Below are 25,017 nucleotides of genomic sequence, written 5' to 3' on the forward strand. Positions count from 1 at the left end.
CTACTGTTGATTTTGTTTGGAATGTGATTTCTATAGAAGCTCTCTAGCAGTCTCATATAGAATAGAATCATAGAATCATAAAATCATTTTGGTTGAAAAGGACCATTAAGATCATCAAGTCCCACCATTAACCTAGCACTGCCAAGTTCACCACTAAACCATGTCCCTAAGCACCACATCTACTTGTCTTTTAAATAACTCCAGGGATGAAGGTTGAGGGCAGCCTTGGTTGTAGTGACCATGAGATGGTGGAGTTCAGGATCTCATGTGGCAGGAACAGAATATCTAGCAGAATCACAACCCTGGAGTTCAGGATCTCATGTGGCAGGAACAGAATATCTAGCAGAATCACAACCCTGGACTTCAGGAGGGCCAACTTTGGCCTTTTCAAGCAATTGCTAGGGGAAATCCCATGGGACAGGGTACTAGAAGGTAAGGGGGCCCAAGATAGTTGGTTAGCATTCAAGGACTGCTTCTTCCAAGCTCAAGATCAGAGCATCCCAGCAGGTAGGAAGTCAAGGAAGGGTACCAGGAGACCTGCATGGTTAAACAGGGAACTGCTGGGCAAACTCAAGTGGAAGACGAGAGTGTACAGATCATGGAAGAAGGGGCTGGCCACTTGGGAGGAATATAAGTCTGTTGTCAGAGGATGTAGGGAGGCAACTAGGAAAGCTAAGGCCTCCTTGGAATTAAACCTTGCAAGAGAGGTCAAGGACAACAGAAAGGGCTTCTTCAAATACATTGCAGGTAAAACCAACACTAGAGGCAATGTAGGCCCACTGATGAACGAGGTGGGTGCCGTGGAGACAGAGGATAAAAAGAAGGCGGAGTTACTGAATGCCTTCTTTGCCTCTGTCTATACTGCTGGAGGCTGTCCTGAGGAGCCCCGGACCCCTGAGGCCTCAGAGGAAGTCAGGATAGAGGAGGAGTCTGTCTTGGTAGATGAGGGCTGGGTCAGGGACCAATTAAGCAACCTGGATGTCCATAAATCCATGGGCCCTGATGGGATGCACCCGCGGGTGCTGAGGGAGCTGGCGGAAGTCATTGCTAGGCCACTCTCCATCATCTTTGCTAAGTCGTGGGCAACGGGAGAGGTGCCTGAGGACTGGAGGAAAGCGAATGTCACTCCAGTCTTCAAAAAGGGCAAGAAGGAGGACCCAGGTAACTATAGACCGGTCAGCCTCACCTCCATCCCTGGAAAGGTGATGGAACAACTTGTCCTTGGTGCTGTCTCTAGGCACATCAAGGATAGGAGGGTCATTGGGGGCAGTCAACATGGCTTCACCAAGGGGAAGTCATGCTTAACCAACTTGATAGCCTTTTATGAGGACATAACCCGGTGGATAGATGATGGTAAAGCTGTGGATGTGGTCTATCTTGATTTCAGTAAAGCGTTTGACACGGTCTCCCACAGCATCCTCGCAGCTAAACTGAGGAAGTGTGGTCTGGATGATCGGGTAGTGAGGTGGATTGTGAACTGGCTGAAGGAAAGAAGCCAGAGAGCGGTGGTCAATGGGACTGAGTCCAGTTGGAGGCCTGTGTCTAGTGGAGTCCCTCAAGGGTCGGTACTGGGACCAGTACTATTCAATATATTCATTAATGACTTGGATGAGGAAATAGAGCGCACTGTCAGCAAGTTCGCTGATGACACCAAACTGGGAGGAGTGGCTGACGCGCCGGAAGGCTGTGCTGCCATTCAGAGAGACCTAGACAGGCTGGAGAGTTGGGCGGGGAGAAATTTAATGAAATATAACAAGGGCAAGTGCAGAGTCCTGCATCTGGGCAAGAACAACCCCATGCATGAGTACAAGTTGGGGACAGACCTGTTGGAGAGCAGCGTAGGGGAAAGGGACCTGGGGGTCCTAGTGGACAGCAGGATGACCATGAGCCAGCAATGTGCCCTTGTGGCCAAGAAGGCCAGTGGCATCCTGGGGTGTATTAGAAGGGGTGTGGTTTGTAGGTCAAGAGAGGTTCTCCTCCCCCTCTACTCTGCCCTGGTGAGGCCTCAGTTCAAGAAGGACAGGGAGCTGCTAGAGAGAGTCCAGCGCAGAGCCACGAAGATGATTAAGGGAGTGGAACATCTCCCTTATGAGGAGAGGCTGAGGGAGCTGGGTCTCTTTAGCTTGGAGAAGAGGAGACTGAGGGGTGACCTCATTAATGTTTATAAATATGTAAAGGGCAAGTGTCATGAGGATGGAGCCAGGCTCTTCTCAGTGACATCCCTTGACAGGACAAGGGGCAACAGGTGCAAGCTGGAACACAGGAGGTTCCGCATAAATACGAGGAAAAACTTCTTTATGATGAGGGTAACTGAACACTGGAACAGGCTGCCCAGAGAGGTTGTGAAGTCTCCTTCTCTGGAGACATTCAAAACCCGCCTGGATGCGTTCCTGTGTGATACGATCTAAGTAATCCTGCTCCGGCAGGGAGGTTGGACTAGATGATCTTTCGAGGTCCCTTCCAATCCCTAACATTCTGTGATTCTGCGATGGTGACTCCACCACTTCCCTGGGCAGCCTGTTCCAATGCTTGACAACCCTTTCTGTGAAGAAATTTTTCCTGATATCCAATCTAAACTTCTCCTGGCGTGACTTGAGGCTGTTTCCTACCTGGGAGAAGAGACTAACATTTGCCTCACTACAACCTTCTTTCAGGTAGTTGTAGACAGTGCTAAGGTCTCCCCGAGCCTCGTTTTCTCCAGGTTAAAGAACCCCAGTTCCCTCAGCCTCTCCTTGTAAGACTTGTTCTCCAGACCCTTCACCAGCTTCGTTGCCCTCCTCTGGACTCGCTCCAGCACCTCAATGTCTTTCTTGTAGGGAGGGGCCCAAAACTGAACACAGTATTTGAGGTGCGGCCTCACCAGTGCCGAGTACGGAGGGACAATCACTTCCCTAGTCCTGCTGGCCACACTATTCCTGATACAAGCCAGGATGCTGTTGGCCTTCTTGGCCACCTGGGCACACTGCTAGTTCATATTCAGATGGCTACTGAATTCAGCCCCAGGTCCTTTTCTGCCAGGCATCTTTCCAGCCACTCTTCCCCAAGCCTTTAGCATTGCATAGGATTGTTGTGCCCCGAGTGCAGGACCCGACCCTCAGCCTTGTTGAACCTCATACAGTTGGCCTCGGCCAATTGATCCAGCCTGTCCAGATCCCTCTGCAGAGCCTTCCGACCCTCAAGCAGATCAACACTCCCACCCAATTTGGTGTCATCTGCGAACTTACTGAGGGTGCACTCGATCCCCTTGTCCAGATCATTGGTAAAAATATTAAAGAGAACTGGCCTCAATACTGAGCCAGTACTTTTTAAAAAGATAATAATATCTTTTTATAAGTTCAATTTCCCTCAAATACGGGGGCAGTATGTAAAGATGCAGTCAGTAAAAGAATTAAAGTCCCAATTACTGTTGCCTGGGAAAATGATGACTATAATATCCTTTTGCCCATCAATAGGATTTTCTGTTCTCAAAAACCACTTGTCCCTAGGGTTTCTGAAGTCAGGGCTGATCCATCAGCCATGGAGCGCAGTTGATTAAAAATTGTCAAAAGCCTTTGGAATGCGCAATGGTGTAACTGTGGAGAAGGTAGCAATTCCTGCGGTAGCATGACTGCCCTCCCCATTCCCAACCCAAACATGGGTTCTGATGTTTGGCCAAATACGAGCAACATCTGTCTCCTCTTGAGTCACTTTGGTTTTCAGCACTTCCTAAAACTGTTAAGTGCTTCAATTGTGAACATGAAACAGCAGAATTAATTCCTTAGGCAGTTTTCTTAGAGACAGTAGATGAAATGATGGACGACAGAGGATCGGATTCGTGCTGAATCCTGAAATTTTGTCTTTGTAGCTACTGTGCTCTTGAACACCTTGTGCTTTTTGGACTAGGAAGCCACTAGGATAACTCCTGTAGTGAGGAATGAATATTTACCATTTTTTGAAACCTGAGTCCACGTTTAGATGTTCAGTTTCTTTCTGTGAATGGAATTTCTGGCAGTTCAGGGAAACCTCTTATCCTGAGCATCTTGTCTCTTGGGAATAATGTTGGATCATTCTGCTGAATATGTCTGTTACACGTGGCAACATGTGGATGTGGGACAGGCTCTTCTAAAAGCAGAAGGGCGGTAATGGAATAGCAGCTTGAACGTATAGTTTTGGATGACGTATCAGAAAGAGACAATTTTTCACTTTTTTTTTGTTTTGGCAGGGTTTTTTTTTCATCTCCCCTCAAGTAGCTATAAAATAAAAATACTGTACCCAGGATAGAGTTTAACTTTGGTTTGTTTCATTAGCACTGGAGGGGAGTCATAAGAATGAGAGAAAATGCTGTGGAGCTGGAGGGAGAGATCTTTCTCATCTGCTTTTTTTTGCTGTACAGTAGAGTTAATGAGGCCTAAGAAACCGGTAGCTTAGTGATGACAGGCTGTATATTTTTAGTGGAAAATGTTGACTTCCTTCGGAATAAGGATCCACAGTTTTCAAAGCTTTGTAAAATGTTTGGGCTCAAAAGCATGCCGAGAATATAATGTGATTCAGTGCAAGCTACCAAGCTGATGTGGTATTTGATATCTTTTTTGAAAAAAATACTATTCAATATTACTTATCATTTCACAGTGCTAGTATTGCTTTTCAAAAAGAATATTACAGTCACCGTAGTGCCCTTGATATATGCATCTGGTTTTGCTTGCATTGGCGTACTTGTACAATTAACTAACTCCCAAACTGGTTTTCATTTTCAAGAGCTGATGGCAACAGTCGAGTTCTGAATTGTTCCGATTTTGCAAGTTGGGCTCTAGAGATCAGAGAGTGATGGAGGTGAATTACTTGATACATCTGTGTTGGCAAAGCATGACCGTTTGTGTCAATACAAGTATAGATCTGTGTCACCCAAAGAAAATATTGCATTTTATGGATGTCTTAGAGAGAGATTTTGTGTGTATGTTTTCCTTAGGGAGTTCTCTATGAAGTTTCATATCTCCAGAGTGTGTGCATACATTTTATACTTGAGGTAGACTCTAGTCTTTAGCATATGGTAGCAATATTAATTTGTATTTTGTAATGTGGCCATTACTAAACGATCCTTCTCATCTGCAGTGGTTTCTGTAACAAAGAAGGAAGTGAACTGCTGTTGATTTTACTGGTTTGATTTTAAAACAATATGGTCTGTCTGAAATCAGAATTAATTGTGCTATTTATTTTGGGAAAATAAGCCCCGTAAAGCACTCCAGGAATTTTTCTGTCCCATCTAGTTACATAAATCTGTTTATAATTATTCCTTATAACTTTCAGTGGCAGTGAGACAGAATAATGTATTCCCATAAAAATTGTTTCTTTGAAGAAACACATCTTCTAATATGTTTTATGTAGGTGTCATATTTCTTGGGCATGGAAGGTAAAAGGTAATAAAAAATTACAGCAATAGCCTATAAAATTTGAAATTAAAAGATAGCATTGCTGATTTTTATAAATTATAGCCTTTCATAATGATTACCAAAACTGGTCTTGGAAAAATGGAAGAGAGGAAGTTATTTTAAATGAAGGTTGTCGAAAACATTTTTAATGTGCTCTTTTTGCTAAGTAATTCTAATTCTGTCATTCATGTTAACACTCTCTGAACACTCACTAAGGAGGTCTTATCTTCAGAAACCCAGCTGCTCCTCCAGCTCATAACCTAACGGTTTATGGCTTAATAGTTGCTTTTTGCTTTATTCCTTCACTCAGTCATGGCCCTTGAAGAAACTAATTTAAAGAATGGAGCCTAATTATTCTCCACTAAATGGAAATGCCTCCTGTAGACTGAAAACTGCTCTTGTTCTCTTTTTCTACTGTAGCAATAATGATGAATCCTCTTTATTTGCTACCCACATATTTTTCCTTCATCTGTTGCATTCTTTCAGGGTTCTTTTTTTCCTCCTCAGCATCCAGTTTATTCTTAGCATTCTTTTCTGTTAGAGCTTTTCAAGTGAACATGGATCTGATAATATTTATGCATCTTCAGTGCTTATGGACAAAGTAGTTGCACCTTTCCAAAGTTGTAGGTATGTACAAAGACCACTGGCTCCTCCTGAATTTGTTTTTCTTTTACTGGGTTCTTTGGTTTCCATAGCAGAAATGCCTGCTCTGTTCTGAAGGTGTTTTCTTTTTCATTGGGATCATCAATGTTCACTTCAAGCACTTACATATTTTTCTATCATATTTTCCCCTTTTTTTACCTCGGACTTATTCAGAGAAAAGCAGTTGGACTTTATCCAACAATGAACAAATAAATAAATACAGTTTTGTGCGGTCACAGGCATTGTAGTATAGTGAGATTTTGGCACAGATTGATTTAAATCACTAAGTAGAACATGTTTTAAAGAATACATGTATTCATTGTCTCATATTTGTATTTCATTTCCTACAGAAAAGTCAATTCATATTGTTTTGTGAACAATTAATATCTTGATTATCCTCTAAATAAAGCCTGTATAACAATTTTAGTATTTTTTTGCTAATAAAGTGAATAGACTGTATAAGTTATTAAGCAATTATATAAATTATTATAATGTATTTAGATTTTTAACATTTGTACCCTCTACTTTTGGAAAATAGGCAATGGCATCTCTTATTTACTGGATGGATAGGTTTATAGCCATGATCTGTATCAAGCTGTTTTTAAATGGAAATGGGAATTTAATTAAAACAAGGAAAACAATATTTAAAATAGCTTCTTACTATTTTAAGCTACTAGATATATGAAGGAAAATATTTATAAAATACAAAATATATTTTAGAAAGGAGGTGCCATTTGTTGTTAATAAATGAAGTTGACTTTCTCTAATCACCATGTCATTTTAAAATTTTTAAGCAGCGGATTTCAGCCTCACAAACCTATTTCTTTAATCATAGACTACAGGAAAAAGTTTGGTTTTCAAAACTCTGAAGGAACTAGGTTTGGGTTGCACTAAACCGAACCAGCCTAGAGAGAGGTATTCCTTCCGTACTTGCAGAAGAGATGACAGCAATGGAAAGCATGTGTTGTTTCAGTGAGTTTCGTTTCTGGTTGCTCCACCCATTAGAACAATCCCCGTTGCTTGGTTTAACTTTGTTGTCAAAGCTTTAAAGAAACAGAAGCAAAAAAACAATACACTGATAATATTTTTATGTAAAATTGGAAGCAATGATAGAAATAAGAAGGGTGGCCTCTGATAGACCCTGTCACAGTTTCAGGGTTTATTGTTAAAAGAACAATGAATGAAAGGTAAAAATTAATATAGAGCTATGTTTATTTTTATTCCTGTGCTGTATCGTGACTATGACATTAACGATTGTAGTGTTGAGCATCTTCAGTTAATGTTGCCAAACCTCTCCAGGATAAACTTTATCACCAAAATAAATAGGGGAGACTCTTGGGTAATGTCCTAGATCAGGGTAATGAAAACCAGAATTTCCCATTTGAACAAGAAGGTAAAAGGAGTTGCAGTCATCCCGGAGAACAGGAATAGGTTTTTCATGACAGGTCATGTTGTATCCTCTCTTAGGAGGGACAGTTAAGTATATAACAGTTTTCATTCTTTTAGGCATTTTTAATTTTTTTCTGTTGTCTCCATAACTCTGGGGTTTGTCTGCTCACGTTATTTCTGGTTTTTTATTCAGTTCTTTGACTCAGACTTTGCCAGAAAACAGTAAAAAAAAATCTCTTTGGAAGGAAAGACAAAAGCTAGGTAATTTGAAATGTCAGGTTTTTATTTTGGTGTAGATGTTCTTTGTCTCAGGAGCTTAGCTGTTGCAGTGATTTAGATTGTATAAACCAGCTATTGTTTGTTTTCTGCTGATGCTTTGCTGCTCCTTTAAGTTGTCTTTTTTGATAGTAAGCTTTGCTCATCATGTGGAAAAGATTGATCCAAACCAGGTGATGCTGTAGACTCAGAATCTGTTTTGTGTGGCAGCTGCTTTGTATATTTTGACAAATCCCCCAAGTGTAAGGGAAAAAAGTGACAAATATCAGTTATAAATCTTGTGACAAAATTGGATTTGTCTTAGCTGCTGATGAAAATTTTTAATCTAATATGAAAAATATCTTGACATAATAACAATGCCATAAAACAGAGTGTATTCTCTGTTTGTGAGGTAAGTATTCATTATTTGTTCTTTCAATGTGAAAAAAAAATGTTTACTATTGCATGCATCTTATGGTGGCCATTAATTATTGATAATGAAATTGTCTCTATTCTTTTTTTTTTTCTTCATATAAACACAAAGAAAAAATCATTACAATGCTTATTTTATGAAACATTGCTAAAGGCAAGGGAGGTAGAATGCTACTTTAGGTGTCTGATCATCCCACTGAAGGATGGGAGGAGAAAACCATAGGCAAACAGAAACTTTGGGCTAAAATTATTTCTGGCACGTGTCTGTGCAGCTGCTTTGAGTGTCTTCAAACTGTTTTGGTAGGTGTGCGAAGTATGGCAAACCTTGGAAAACCATGTACAACTGCAGAGCGTTAGAAAGAAGGTATGTCAACACGCAAACCAGCTTTGAGCAGCGCTGGAAGACAGACTTGAATTGAGTCAGCAGAGGAGAATGGAAAAAAAGCTGCTTAATTTCTGGATTCATGCTAATGCTGTTTTAGCTGGGCTGTCTTAGGACACTATTGAGAGTAATAGTAATGCAAGGCATTAAGAGTGGAAAGGTTTTTACAGCCCTTTTAGTCAAACTTGCTGACTACCAGGACTAATAGGATCCTCCAGCTGTTTTCACAGCTTTCATATCTGTTCAATAAAGCTGTTTTTTTTAAAACAATTAATCGTATTTCCTTTTAATTTTAACCAGGAGACTTTTTCTGTGTCTCACACAACATGTATTCAAGAGGCTGTTTAGTGCAAGTACTGTAGTATTTTTTCATTAAAACATGTATTATTTAGAAGGCTGACAAGTAGCAGTGTGTATTACCTGAGAGACCAGAATTCCTCTTTGCAGGATATTCCAGTCTACCCATTGAACAGGAAAGTGTGTGTTCTTAGCTTTGCCAAGACGTACTTATAAAATAGATGAGTCTGGCTCCTAAGAAGCCATTACAATCTGGCATGAAGTTACATATTTATAAATATTTCTAGAACACAGGGTCATCAGTGTCTCTTGTATAAATACACCTTTAGACACATGATAATCCATTAAAAATGTCTTGGTGAGGATGATAATTTTTGTCTAGCTTCTGTGTGAAAACCATAGTTAAACTATTTCAGTTTCCTTTCAGAACTGCATAGAAAGGGTATGATGAGGTACAAATATTTGTGAAGCAATACATTTATTTGGAGTATGGATGGATTTTCAGCTCACCTGGAGCTCAAGATTAGCTGAATTTCTTAGAGCAAGCTTTCTGTTTTCCAGGCACTTGTCTTTTTTTTTTTTTTTTTTTTTTTTTTTCCCTGTCCTCAGGACTTTCCGAGATATAGGGAAGGTAACCCCCGTAACAGTATTCTGATTTTGTTTTTCTTTTTATAAAGTTTGCCCAAAGCAGACATCTGAAGAAATGTCTTCCAGTCGTGATTCAAGCCTTACTAATGCACCAGTGCAAAGCAAGCTAGTATCTTCCTTCCAGCAGCACACAAAGAAAGCACTTAAGCAGGTAAGCTTGTATTGACTGATAATCAATTGGCTTCCCTTTAAAGTGTGTGTCAGTCTTATTTGTATAAGATCTCAGCAGAATTTCAAGGTATTTCTGAGGATTTTTAGTGCTTTGTTTAGTGGTGTATTGCCGGTGTTTTTCCTTCTCTTGTTTTACCGATGGTGCAGTCCTGCTATTTATTGTGAGTTGATGATTTTTTATGTGCTTTTCAAGTAAGCAGAATTGTTTATCTTATCACATCCCTGCTTTTTGTATGTAAGCACTTGCGTTGGAAACTTTACGTGAGGTTTAAAATAAAAAAAAAAAAAGATTTTGAAAGAAGTTCTGCAGATAAGAATCTGTGTACACTTGCTGTTCAATTTTTCTTTATGGTCTGTTAAGTAGGTTTTTTTTTATACTGTATTTGACGCTACAGTGTATAAAAGTGGGGTAGTTATTGTTTTTTGAATAACATGAATTGGATGATTTATGTTGCATGATAAGTAGTAAAGCTTGGCAACAGTAACTGAGTATTGAAGGTCAGATACTAACTGAAAGCATAACAATGTGAAAATTATTTTCCAACAGTGCCAAAGTAGTTCAGCTTACAGCCGGGCAAATGAAAAAGAAAAACTAAAAAATTATAATTTCAAAAATATTATCATGATCTCCTCTCAATTTTGAGTATGTAGGAACTGTTTTAGTCATGTAAAGACTATAAAAAATGAAATACTTTTCTGAAGTGTTAGCATAATGAGATGTTGTTGTTTTATTTTTTTCTGATAACTGCTCTCCTAGTTACAGTAAATGGAGGTCTAGTATTTCGTGGGGTAGTTTATTGCAGAGTTGTTGATTTAGTGTTAAGTTAAGCAAAGTCTATCCGCATCTCCTTCTCAAAACACTTAAGTATTTGTGCTTAGTTTTTCATGCGGTTTGAGTTCAAAACCACTTAAAATAGTAGACCTTTATCATTCACATAAGGTTATCTTGTACTTGCAGGATTTGAGGACTGGAAAGGATTGTTAGATTGGGAACTCACATCTGTTTGGTCAGGAAAATTGAGAAGTGGGCACAAAGCAGCTCACTCACTGTGTGGATAGCTGTGAAAAAGACACACTTTTTGGAAACTCTTCTATACAGATCTTTTGCGATACGTGAACTTTCTTAGGAGTGAAGGGAGTGGGCAAAGGGAAAGGAGGGGTAAAAAAGAGCAAAGCCACAATGTTTGGACTTGTGTAACTGTTTAAACTCTACCATTTGTCACTTAGCAGATGTGTAGCACTGAGAATAGTTTTTAAAAGGGTAAACTAATCAGAATAGCTTAATTAATATAAAAAGTCATAACACTGATGGAAATCTTTGAAAACATTCCCTAAGGCAGTAGGATTAGGGCAACATCGGAAAGTTAAGTAATCGATAAAAAGAAATCAGTTTTAATTAAGTTGATGGTAATTAGATCCTGTACTTCAGAGTATAAAAGTATTATTACAGCTATCAGTAAAATGTTTTCTCTATGTTCCATATCAGACAAATGGACATTTGTATTGTGGAATAGTAGAGGATTTTTGCTTTGTTTTCTCTAAAGTTTCAGGTGTTCGCTACTGCCATATATACGCTGGAGGTTTGATTTAATTTCATACTGTAGCAGAGGTGAATAAACTTTAACAGTGATTTTATTTATAAAATTGCTGTTGGAAATTTATTCTTTCACTGTCCATTCTCTCTGTTGCTTTTATGGATACATAATACCTAAAATTTGTACAAAAAAAATCCTGTAGTACCTTTGAATACAAAAGAAACTTTAGACAGTTGTATGCAACACTCCTCCAAATGATACTAACTTACTGGTTCCATGCTAAAGTAACAGAAGATGAGCCATATAGTGCTTATTCTATATAAACATATCTATACTCTATATGTGTCATAATGGGGTCTTCCCTAGCTATCACTTTTTTGCTATTACTAAACGGTCTTCCCAGAATGAAAACCTACAAGATAGTCTTCCAAATAGTTTCCTACTCAATTTATTTAAAAACAGTGGGTTCTTTGCATTAACTTGAACTTGTGTGTATTTGTTCTGTAATCTGTTAAAATTGAGAGGCAAGTTGATAATGTGCAGTACTGCTTGAAGATCTGAGCTAGAATTAGAAGATTTTCTCCACTGTTTATCTACTTATTAAACAGTCTAGTACTATGTAATTCTCTTTAAAATATTATATGCTGGATTTACATATGACTTGATTTTTAATGAATTCTAGACGTGTATTCCTGAGTTTAGATTGCAAGGAGCAATCTCGCATTTCCTTGTAACAGCTTGCATTTTAGGATGTTTTCATGAATCAAATTAGTCACAACACTGCATTTCTTGAGCTCTGCTAGGAGCTTGGAGGAAATGGCATTTTCTGAGCCCTGACTCTTGGTCTTGACTTCTGTCAGGTAGTAGTGGATCTGGAGTACTTTACAGAGGCTAGGAAGATTTGCAGTTGCAATGGACTCTCACAAGGTCTATGTCACAGATCAGACCTTATCTCCTCACCTTTCAAAGGCTGGGCTGCCATTTTGATCTGGAAACTTCGTAGCTTCACTGCCTTCCATAGTGTCCTTGTTGGGAAAAAGGTTTTGAGTGTTTTACCACTGAGTGTGTTTCATGCTTCTTTTTTTGTTTTTGAGGGAGTTTCAGTTTTGCTCTTGTATAGTATCTGAGTGTAATGTCCAACAAAATAGTTCCCATTCATGAGGGTTTAGACAAAAGAGTCTATGGTGTAGAGCTGCCTTTTATGCTTGGCTTTCTGATGGCAGATTTTACAGATTTTTGTTTCCCCTTTGCTGTTGGAAGTGCTTGGGTATGTGTGTCCAGCTGTTGCTGATCTAGTACCTTTGAAAAAAAGGTTTATGGTATGCTGTCACACACTGATTTACTATCAGTACTGATCAGTTCCATACTGATTTACCTCATTTTTGCACTCGAGCGTTTTGGCATACAGACCCATGTTAAGGACCTCTTCCTGGGAAAGTACTGAACTACATCTGCATCTGCTAGCAGTGGTACATGGTCACACTACTGTGTGAATTATTCTTGCTCTGGACAAGGCTAACTCAAGTACGGACATCAAGTCATGGCATAGTATCTACCATGCTCCTCTCTGGTCCAGTTTCTGTTCCATTGACTTGAGGTGATACTTTTTTTGGAAGTCTTCGCTATGTACAGATTTGTCTGTATCTGTCAAGATGTTCTTGGAACATTTCTCAGAAGAAACGATCATACCTGCAAACTGGCCTCATGTAGGTAACACTGAGCATGTGTGAATATCCAGGACATTGAGGTGGTATTAGTGTCTGTTGGACTCTGATAGCCAAGTATAAGAGCACCTTGTCCATCAGTGTACAAGTTGTTTCCTGGGGCAGTACCAAGAGAGGATAAAGAACTTGAAGATGCCCTGTAACGCTGTCTGGGATGATAGTAGAGCTCCCAGATGTGGAAGAAAATCCTGCCTCACTTTTGGCATTTTGGAATCAGCACCAAGAAGGGTACCCATAAATTTTCTGTTGGGAGAAGAGAAGGATACTCCATTCAGACTCAGAATGTGAATACAGACCAGGACATGTCTGAGACTGTGCTGGGCATCCAGATCTCTTTGTAGCGACAGAAACTCCAGAGACAGCAGCCAAGTGGGTTTGGGAGGAGAGAAGCTCAGGAAATAAGGGAATCTACACAAGGTATGTTACTGTCGCTGGTTTGTTTTGTTTTTGTTAACTTTGGGCTTTGTCTGCATGCTTGGTGGCTGGGTTCATATATGTGCCACTGTTTTATTCATAAAGTGGGTAGATGCAGTTTTTTGTGGAGAAAGAAGGCACCCATCCATATGATTTGTTCTTATAGTAGAAGTGGCAACTCCACATCTCTTTTTTTCCAATGGATGCTGTTAGGCCCCAAGCAGTAAGAGAGCTATGGGGAGGTTACAGGTTGGCTAATGTGTTGCTTCTGAATTGTAGGACGTTAGACCTGTACAGCTTCAAATAACATTTCAGGCTGACTTTTCTAGCACAACTGTAATTATTATTAGAAACCAACCTACAACCTGAAGCAACAAGAGACTATATTTCAGAGCAGAATGGTGAACAGTGTCATTTAACTCTGATTTACCCAAATTCACAGGACTAGTTTATCAAGACTTCTTTGTTTGTTTGTTTTTTAAGGACACCGGTGCCCAAGTGCCTAGGTTGGCACTGAAGGTAGAATCCTGATGTCCATTGATGCTGGTGTGGGTTTGCTTTCCTGTCTTCAGCTCAGGCACACAGCTTATCTTGCTTTGAGAGAAGAACAAGAGCAAACTCGCCAGTCTTGCTTCCTCCACACTCATTCTGTTAGGACTTCTTTCCTTGACTACAGCCAGATGCAGGTTATCTTGAAGCATTTTGCTGCTCGTAGAAAGTAATCCAGTATGAGTCTGTCTGTGGTGTCTATCCTTTTACTCATTTGAGCAACTACTCACTCATGCATTCTGATACAAGCCTGATATATTTGCCTGCCCTTCTTTCCCTTCCTTGTCCCCAAAGAAACAAAGGTGACAGACAAGATCATTATGATTATGTCCTTATCACTTAGAATTTAAGCACAGGGTGTCTTCTTGAAAGGCTCTGAAAATCCACTGTGAACTGAGAGGTATTTTTTCTACTAAATTCCTCAGTATAGAGAGGTTGCAGCAGTTTCTCAGTGTCTGTGTTAACCATTTTCCTATGTTTCATTTCAGATGCTACAAATTTACCAAGGCTACAGTTGGAGAATTCTGGCTCCCTAGCTGAAGCATTTGATCAGATGTCTGGCAACATAAGTGATGATTCTTGACAAATTTTCCTGACAACAAACGGAAAACAAGGAAAACATGTTGCTTTTTGACTTCTAGAGAGACATGGGAAGGGACAGTGGAATTTACAAAATGCATTCAGGAAAATGGAAGTTCGAAGATGATAAACTAAACTGATTTTCTGATTGTCAAGACAAGTCTAGGGAAGAGGACAGAGAAACTATGGCAGGGAGACTGCATAATGGGGAAAAGAAGCTGGAAGAGCAAGAGTTCCAGCAGGAGCTCTTCAGGGAGTACATGAATTGCCCGAAGGCAGGCTGCACGGTATGTCCCTCTAAAGGTCCCTATGCATGGGCAGCACGTACCAGCTGCTCAGCACAGTGCTTTGGTAAGACTCAAGAGAATGTTTATGGGACTTTCTTCTGGTCCTCAGCCCTTACCTGTGATGGAAAGAAAGGAACAGGAATCCACACAGTCCCTGTATTCTTTTTGTACTGCTTTTTAATAACTAGCTCCCAGTTGCTGGGGCATTCTGCTTGTTTGTTTTTCCTTTGGGGTTGTTTGCATAGCATGCTTTTTGCAGCTCTCCTGCATGTTTTCTGTTTTAATAAATGTGTTTTCCAGAATTTCTTACTCTGAGAAAAGAAGAATTTTAAAGCAACTTTAGAACAGTACCATGTTGAAGTGTAGTTGCCCCTCTACCTCACTGTAAGACAGTGTCCCTCACTTAAAATATGTCCTGGCGTGAACATTACCTTTGGTTAAGTCTACCACTGCTACGTAGTGGGATCTCTTCCCCAAATATAGGTCAGAAGCGCTCCCTTTGTTCTGTTCTAGATGCCTTTGCTTGTTCCAAGTCTCAGGCAATCAAGCTGATGATAGTGGCCTACTTCTAAGCATTGCATTTGTCTGATAATGTTTTTCTTTAAGTAACCTGGGGAACTATTTAAGATAGATTGGTCACTGCTACTATATTAATGACAAATATCATCACTGGAGATGAGAGTCCCATTTTGTTTGGTCTGTGCATAGCAGTCAAGCTTTTCCGATGATGTTACTTGATTTTTCCATGTAGTGGCAGTGGGTGTTTAGGTGAGTATCTTCTTCTGGGCCATACGAAAAGAACAGCTTTAGATTTGTATAGTTTATAACATGAAATTATACCCAGGTGAAAGTGAATCATGCCTTGATTTTGAAGTGCATCCTGGAAACGGTTGGCCTTTTCAGGGAAAGACAGGAGGTGGAACAGCTCACAACTCTTCAGAGCTTTAGGAAGCCTCCTACAAAATGCTGACAAGCCGTTATGTATAAATGCAGTTCCAGGAGCTGTTGGGTAGGTCCCTAGAAGGCTGCGTGCTCAGGGTACGTGGGCATGTGGCAGAACCCAGGATGAAAGAGGATGTCTGGCAGAAAGGCATTACACTGTAACTGCTTGCATTGGTGCAATGTAAATTGGTGCATATGTTTCTCTGAGAGGTAATATGACAGGATTTTTTATCTGGAGAATGGTAGTCTAGCCCTGTAGTCCCCCACTGTATGCTTTGGACCCTGTGCAGAGTATGTTTGCAAACTTGACCTAATGAAAAGTGTCGATTACTGTTTTAAGATTTTGTATTGACATTGCTATCTTTATTTTAGTTTGGTTTTAAACTACTTTCTACAAACTGTTTCCTTACCTATATGTGTTTCGTTGTGCCAAGAATCACTTCTCCCCATAAAGCACTTTTCAGCTGATGTTATTAGTTTAATGCTACATAAACAATTTAAAAAAAAAAACCCACACTCTTCTCTTTGGAAAAAAGCGTCATTGAGTCGATGCATATGCCGTCATCATTCCCATTCACATGCACGTCAGACCAGATGTTTGAACACATCACATGTTTTTTTGTCTGTCTCTTGCTTCTGTGGTTGGGAAAGCAACAAAAATGTTTACTTTGCGGTCTATTGTGATCTGCAGCAACCATAGCGTTATTGTACCCCTATAGAAGATAGTGCTGGCTTGCAGGTGTACAGACATGGACACAGATACACACATTCTCTCTGTGTCTCCGCACCATGAATGTCTAAGCACCTTAGTTCAATGTTGGTTAATATACAGATAAATGTTCAGTTGTTAATGTGTACTGTAGTTATGCAGAAAGACTCTGATCACTGCTGGGACCTAAAGAACAAATATGCAGCAAGAAATTTTTTTTTGTTCCAAATACAGGTATAAGTGTCACAGGGTAGGAGGATGGCATGGGACAAGAATAGATGCTTATTTGAGAAGTTATTAGCAGAGTTTGAAAGTGAACCCTCAGTCTCCAAACTTGCAGCGTGATGTTCTACCACTGTTCTTCATCTCCAAATGATTGGTTGTGTACACTTGGCACAAATACTGTTGTGTTTGATGTACAAGTCTGGTTGGAAGTAAATTAATTTGCTCTATGCTTTGGAAATGGCACTTTGTAGCTGTTTCCATAAGACATCTTTACTATTGTTTTAATCTTATGTTTGCATGCTTATAACTGAGTACTTTTAATGTATGTTTAATATAAGTAGTAGTGACATCCTAAAAACAATAATGGGTTTATTCCTCATGATTTTTGGTGCTTAGTATTTTATTTTAACTGCTCTGTGTATCCATGAAACAGGTTGCCACTGAGAAATTTTAATTTAATAGACACATGGGAATTAAAGGCTGTCTTAATTTTACTAACAAACTGAGGGTGAGAGAGAGGACAAAGAAGAAATTTTATGGTGGTGTTAAGTGAATCAGTGATAAACTATAAATCTGTTCATCTTTGCCGATCTGGGATCCATGACCATGATGTAGAGTTGTTATTTATTTTGTGCAAAAGACTTTGCTCAGTGTATCATAGCTCGTGTTTTTCACATGGCAGAACGGAAGAATTCCATAGCTTTACATTTCTTATCCATAATGTGTGAAATTTCAAGGGTTATGTTTCATGATATGAGTTTCAGAAGGCAGACTTGACATTTATGGAACAAATAGAAATCTGGGACGATGTTGCTTAATGCAACCAAGTGTTACATATCTTTGTTGTTAATAAATTTTATTGTTAAAAAATTTTTAACATTCTCAGCATGTCATGCGTTGAAGCTCAAATCAAAGTGGTTTTCTGCATTAATGGTTTATCTGTATGCTGCATTTTTTTGTTCTGAGTTGAAAAGATGTGGAAAAGAAAAATAATTAAAAAATACCCCGAGCAGCAGTAAAATCAGAGCATAGAGCTTGACATTTTGCTTCTGGTGTTCTTTTGGGAATGTATTTTTCCCCTCTGTCCAGTTACCTTTTAGTTTATATTGTTTCCTTCCTGCTTCAAAGATATCTTTATTAGTTTTTACTGAAGAGAGTCAACCATTTGGTCACATGGGTGAAGTCTTTCCTATGTTAAGATCAACTAAACATGAAATGGTTATTCCTAAGAACAGATAATAGCATTCATGAAACCTCCAACACACTGCTATGCTCCAGCAGGGGCATAAACTCCCTTAAAAAGAGAAGGAGACTTGCTTTTGTCACCTCTTCATAAATAACTGCTTGGAATTAGAAGATGACTGTTAATTGCATGGTGTTTTCCTTTTGCCATCTATCTTCAGCGTTTGTGTTTTCTTAATATTCATCTTTTTATGTTATTTTGAGTTCTTTGGATGAAAATGGATTGATAGGTTACTTAAAGATTTTGGCAATAAAAATAATTTCATTAAACAAATTAATTATGCCAAGCCCTGTATAATGACCATGGCAGTGTTATTCAACAGATGGTCACAGGTTCATTTTTATGAATGGGAATATTGGGAATTCTCCATACTCATTATGTGCAAGAGATTCACAGATGTCATTTGCAAAACTGCTTGTGAAAGGCTGGATGTAAGTACTATATTTTGGTGGTGATTTTAAGAGAGCTTTTAATGGTTAACTTGTATACCACATAAACTTTCATTTTCTTTCTCTCCTTTTATATTTATGTGCTGTACAGATAGGATGGTAGTAATGTTTTACAGAATGCTTCGACAGTGATCAGTTCTAGGAATTTACAACTTGCAGCTTTTTTAACTCAAGCATTTAGCACAGAATGGTTGAATACATTTGAAATGTAAACACAGAGTCTCGTTAAAGAAAAATATACTTTATGTAAGCTGTCATATGTGCTATATGTTTTTCTCTCTTACTTTCTGTAGTAAAAGTGACACCTTATAATTTGGTAGAATCATCGGCTCTTTCTTGCAGATCTGTAGGCAGCCTGGCTAGGAGGTTATATATCTCTAAATATGGATGAGATGCAAAAGACTCTGTCGGTAAAAGAGGCCAATGTAGTTTGTGTTAGTTGGTGTTTCTGTATCTGCACTGAGATCTGGAACCATTTTTCTTCGGAATAAGTTATAAAATTTCTCATTTTCTTCAATGTTAGTTACAAATTTAACTCATCTACTTTGTGTTTATTCCCTTCGACAGAAGAGCCAAAACTAGAGATTTATTTGGTCATGGTGACTAGGAAAGCACTGAATTAGCTTGGTGCACTAAAAGCTCAATATAGCAAAGCGTTTGGTGTATGTTTCACTTTGAGTAATCCCATTGACGTCCCAGCTAAGTAGTATTAATCTTGGGATACAAGATTCTTGTCTTATCCTATGGTAGTCTTGTATCCTAAAATTAATATCCCTCAGGCTAAGTGTAGAGAAGTTATATATTCGTCCTCAGCAGAGACTGCACAGTGTCCTTGATTTATACTTAACTCCTTCTGGTGTTTGGCTTTACTAGTAACTAGGCGTCAGTCGGCAATTTCTCCCTCTGCTGGGTTGCTCCTAGTGTTTTCTTGCAAAGACTCATCTATCCAAAATTTCAGACCCTGAAGCTTAAAATTCAAAGGAGAATTTAACATAAAATTGTTGTGATTAGGGACATAATTAGGGTTAAATTAGGTTAAAATTAGGTTAAAATTAGGGTTAAAAACTGGCTGGATGGCCGAGCCCAGAGAGTGGTGGTGAATGGGGCAAAGTCCAACTGGTGGCCGGTCACTAGCGGTGTTCCCCAGGGCTCAGTTCTGGGGCCAGTGCTGTTCAATATCTTTATAGATGATCTAGACGTAGGGATTGAGTGCACCCTCAGTAAATTTGCAGATGACACCAAGCTGGGTGGGAGTGTCGATCTGCTGGAGGGTAGGAAGGCCCTACAGAGGGATTTGGACAGGTTAGATAGATGGGCCGAGACCAACGGCATGAGGTTCAACAAGAACAAGTGCCGGGTCTTACACTTCGGCCACAACAACCCCATGCAGCTCTACAGGCTGGGGGAAGAGTGGTTAGAAAGCGGCCCAGTGGAAAGAGACCTGGGGGTGCTGATCGACAGCCGGCTAAACATGAGCCAGCAGTGTGCCCAGGTGGCCAAGAAGGCCAATGGCATCCTGGCCTCTATTAGGAATAGTGTAGCCAGCCGGTCTAGGGAAGTGATCGTCCCTCTGTACTCGGCACTGGTGAAGCCGCATCTTGAGTACTGTGTTCAGTTCTGGGCCCCGCACTTCAAGAAAGATGTTGAGGTGTTGGAGCAAGTCCAGAGGAGGGCGACCAAGCTGGTGAAGGGTCTGGAGGGTCTGACCTATGAGGAACGGCTGAGGGAGCTGGGGTTGTTTAGCCTGGAGAAGAGGAGGCTCCGAGGTGACCTTATTGCAGTCTACAACTACCTGAAGGGAGGTTGTAGTGACGTGGGAGTCTGCCTCTTCTCCCGGGCAACTAGCGATAGGACAAGAGGGCACAGCCTCAAGCTTTGCCAGGGGAGGTTCAGGTTGGACATCAGGAAGAATTTCTTTTCAGAAAGGGTTATTAGACATTGGAATGGGCTGCCCAGGGAGGTGGTGGAGTCACCATCTCTGGATGTGTTTAAGAAAAGACTGGACATGGCACTTAGTGCCATGGTCTAGTTGTCATGGTGGTGTCAGGGCAACGGTTGGACTCGATGATCCCAGAGGTCTCTTCCAACGTGGTTGATTCTGTGATTCTGTGATAATATGTCCCACTGAACAGGATGACTGAGCAAGATCTCAGCCATCTCTTTACCCTGCAAATCAAATGTTAGATTATTTACTTGATACTTCTGTACCGTCCTCCCCTGCCTCGTATCTTTCCTTTGACAAATGAAAGGATGGAGAGGCATAGGGAAGATTATTCATCTGTTCTCTGGGCACAGCATAATTCATTGGCACTTTGTGTTAAAACTTAGATTTTGATGTCCATGTGGTTTTAATTTTTTTTCTATTCTACAACCTATCTTTCAGGAGTCCACATGTGTGTAGCTTTACTGTCAGCTTGAGTCATCCCGTACAGACTGATTTCCAAACTTAACTATGGGCCCTGCGCGGTGATTGGTTCCTTGCGTTGTGAAACTGGAGGAGATGGGGGAGGGACTGGCAGTGAAACAATGAATGTTGGGGAAAAAGAAACCCTGAAAAGCAAATGTGTGTCAAAGGGAAATAGTGTCTTTAAGGTTTGTGCTTGATCCTCACATGTTGAGGTGCGTAGCTGGTAGCTCAGAAGTGCGCTATGCCTCAAAGTAAATAGTTCTGGTAGCAATGTTTGCCTGCTGCCAGCTGTGTTCCCTGCTCTTGTGGCTCTGAGTGTCCGGGAGTGCTGGGATGAGCCATGCTGTCTTGCATTAGTGCTCTGTGGGCATGGGGTGGCCTGTGCTTCTTGGAAGTGCCAGATCGGTTGCGTAAAGGTGTACTTAAGGTCCATAAGTGGCCTTCTTGTAACACGAAAGAAGGTAAGTGGTGCACCTGACAAAGACTGGGTACCGCTGCCCTCACTCCAGCAGCACATGGGTCACCTAAGGTGTATGAACACTGGCTACCTGTCATTGGTGGGGGATACATTGCTGCTTACTTTCTCTCATTCGTGGGAGTTCAGTCTAAAGCATTGAAAATCAACTGTGAGGCTTTACAAAGAATCTACCTTTGTCATAGTGGCTGTATACGTCATTAAAATGGCAATTCCTTATGGATGCTGGCAACAAGGCTGTGGTTCCTGGTAGATGTGGAAATTGTCTTGAAAGGTCAGGAGGAGGTTGGAGGAGAACATGGGGCATTGTTTGGGCTCCTACTTATTTGTCTAGGGAAGATGACAGTGAGGATGGCTATTTTTTGTCTTTGCTTTTCATCAGGTAAATCAGGCTGTGGGGCACAACAATACAAAGTTTGGGTTGTGGTTATATTGGTATGCTGTTAGCACAGAAATTGGCTGTCTTTTCAGTTAAATTTTAGTGAATTATTTGTTACTGTCTCAGTGGTATTACTGTTAAATAAGGATCACCTGGTTTGACATTTAGCTTGTCAGGACTGTGCACTGAGGGTCATTTTTGGAATTTTAGGCAATTTTTGAAAAACGTTAACATTTTGGAATCTTCTGTCCACAAGTGTGGCTGTGCTTGCTCAATACCAGTACGAATTTTCTGTCTCAAACCAGAAAGCTGGAGAGGGACTTTTTACAAGGGCATGTAGCAATAGGACGAGGGGCAAAGGTTTTAAGCTGAAAGAGGGTAGATTTAGATTAGATATTAGGAAGAAATTCTTTACTGTGAGGGTGGTGAGACACTGGAACAGGTTGCCCAGAGAATCTGTGGATGCCCCCTCCCTGGCAGTGTTTAAGGCCAGGTTGGATGGGGCTTTGAGCAAACTGGTCTAGTGGAAAGGTGTCCCTGCCCATGGCAGGAGGGTTGGAACTAGTTGCTCTTTAAGGTCCCTTCTAACCCAAACCATTCTGTGATTCTATGATTCTATAGGCTGTTCTTCATGGCTTTCTGCTTGCTTCTTTGACTCAGTGCAGATCTGACCAGCTTCCTCTCTTTGTTTGATTTCGAGTGTTCTAATTTGCTTTTTATTGCAGAGTGCTTATGTGTCTTTTAAGAAGTGTACTATAAAAGGGGTTAATCAATGAAATAGCTTTTGTGTGGCTTGGTGTATTTTATGTTGTGTAGTGTGTTATTTAGAGGAGCAGAGCGATATCGATTTCTTTTTCTTTCAGAGACTTTTTTTTTATTTAGCTATTTAAACATTTTTGAAAGATATTACAGATTAATTGAAGTTACAGACTTAAACCTTATAAGGCATCAGTCATTCATGCTCATAAACCTACAGGCATAATTCATATAAAATATGTTCCTTGTTGATATAATATTACTTTAATAAATCCCCCCCAAGATCATAACACAAATCACAGTTTTAAAAAGAGAGTGCACAGTAAGATTGGAGAAAAATAGACATGAGGATAAGAGAGATCTGTATTAAGCCCAGCTCATTGTGATTAATTCCAGAAGTTTAATGCTTGCAAATGTATTAATTAGCAAGTACTCATATTTGTATGTTTTAAGATCATTTGAATCAGATATCATTTTCCGTATAAAACAGTCTGCCAGGTATTTTCTATTTCGAATCTTTAAATATTTTGTATTACATTACCAACCCTGTATTCAATCCATTTATGAAACACAAAGCACTCCCATTTGTAGAGATTTATTCTTGTATCATTTTTCCCCAGATTTGCCAGAACACCATCATGTTCGTGTTCTGAAGGTTAATGCCCAAAGTCAAGCAGACAGAAGCCAAGTGCTGCAAGGTTTCCAAGATTAGGACTGATTCCCTTCACAAAAATAAATGATTCCTGCCATGTTCAGTGATTTTGTGCAGCACTACTCACGGCTGAGTGAGTGCATCAATACTGTAGTCCTTACATGCTGTACATACTGATGACACTCTGTGTTAACTTGATTGACTGAGCAGTATACTGGAGAGCATGCACCTGCAAGAGATGTGCAGACATATATGTTTTTATTCTGGTTTTGAAACATTTATTTTACATTTTTTTTTTACTTGGATATCTTAGTTTCACATTGGGTTATCATATTGTGCTGTTAAGGTAGAGCAAATAGTTACGTGCTTCTTTGTTGTCAAAACTGTATTGGAAAATGATCTAGGGTGCATCTTATTTCTCTGTATAACCAAAAGCCTGATTTTATATTTTAAAGGAAAATGACATAAAGGGGATGAATGTGAAATCTGGCAAGTCAGTAGCTATGTAAATTGTGCTTATTTTAAGAGATTCAGTTTAATGGTAGAGAAATGTCTCATGTAATTCACTTATAAGTATTATTTTTTGTTACATTTTTATGTTTTGTTTCGCTTTTGTAGGCTTTAAGACAACAGCAGAAAAGAAGAAATGGAGTCTCAATGATGGTAAACAAGACTGTTCCTCGTGTTGTTTTGACACCATTAAAGGTGTCTGATGAGCAGTCGGATTCACCTTCAGGTAAATAGCTAAAGGACTGTTTGCAAGATCAGCTCTAGTCACAGAGCCTTCCTCTGAATCAGCTGTGTAGCATACAGAATTTGGAACTGCTGAAGTAATATTTCCACTTGGTGGCTTTGTTTAACATCTTTATTTCCTTATCAAATCTGGTGTCTCAAGGATGGAGATTTTTCTTTAATAAAGAACTGAAGGCATGCAGTAAAATGACAATTGCTAATAGCAGCAGCTTTAAAGGAATGCAAAGTAACATTTTGTTTGGCTCTGGAACTCTAATGGAGGACCCCATGCTGGTATTCAATGCCATAAAAAGGGGAGGGCGGGCGGGGAAGGCAAGCTTCTGTGTGAATGTGAATTTGTGGCTCAATTCTACGCTGCAATACTCGGATCCTTTTGTTAGCTTTTCTTCTTCTGGTACCATGCTTATCACTGCAGCATAACCTTGACCTTTAGTTCTGGTGGTTAAGTTGCTTCATTTTAAGAGATTTCTATGTCTATGTTTAACACAAATTGACAATTTTATTTCCAGGCATATCTCTTCTATAAATGTTCCTTCACAAAGAAATGATTTTTTTTGCCTTTAGATTGCTTTACTGCCCCATAACTTGAGGTTAAAATATTTTTAAAGATATCTCTTGGGCATTATAGGAAAACATTATTTTTATTAGATCAGTGAACATTTTTATTGACTGCAGTGTTCAGTAAACTTTAGTTTTCAGCACTTAATTGATTTATTGAGCTTTTACTTCCATTTCCTCTGATGATGAGGAATCTTATTGGGGCCAGAAAGGTGTATTGCCTTTCAGCAAGTAGATATCAGGTTTTTTTAAATCCTATTTTTGTTTTGTTTACAGTGTAGGGGGTGCTGGGGGGATTGTTGGTACAAGTGCATCAGTATCATGTTTGGGGATTTTTATTTTTTCCTAAGGATCTGAATCTAAAAATGGTGAAGCAGACAGTTCTGATAAAGAGATGAAACATGGGCAAAAGTCTCCAACTGGAAAACAAACAAGCCAGCACTTAAAGAGGTTAAAAAAATCTGGTTTAGGTGAGTAGAAGTAAAATAAATATCTTACTTGTTATTGTAATACTGTTATTTTTCTAAACTCTATGTTCTCTTTAAAAGTTTTTATTTTTCTGGTTTATCTGTCCATTTTTCAAACTCATCAGCTGACCCTTTCTCAAGAAGGCATCTTTCTTTCTGGCTGCCTGGAAAATCCATGGGCAATTTTTTCCCCCCAGAATGCTTTTCTGTAGTTGCTTTTTAAAGCTTGACAGACCTAAGCAACTGCAGGCAGAGAGGTCATTCAGCAGTTTGTTTCTGATTGCTGCATTATG

The 25,017-nt window shown here is 39.7% G+C and overlaps 1 protein-coding gene across 1 annotated transcript in view; it reads left to right on the plus strand.

Moving 5' to 3' along the window:
* ASXL3 (ASXL transcriptional regulator 3) overlaps window positions 1-25,017 on the plus strand; it is a 135,569-nt gene that overhangs the window by 63,579 nt on the left and 46,973 nt on the right. Inside the window, exons 5-7 of the mRNA XM_068396971.1 lie at window positions 9,480-9,601; window positions 23,565-23,682; window positions 24,608-24,727. Of these exons, the coding sequence (XP_068253072.1) occupies window positions 9,480-9,601; window positions 23,565-23,682; window positions 24,608-24,727 (360 nt within the window). The remainder of the gene's footprint in view (window positions 1-9,479; window positions 9,602-23,564; window positions 23,683-24,607; window positions 24,728-25,017) is intronic.

The sequence above is a fragment of the Nyctibius grandis genome, chromosome 3 (assembly GCF_013368605.1).
Source record: "Nyctibius grandis isolate bNycGra1 chromosome 3, bNycGra1.pri, whole genome shotgun sequence".
NCBI lineage: Eukaryota > Metazoa > Chordata > Aves > Nyctibiiformes > Nyctibiidae > Nyctibius > Nyctibius grandis.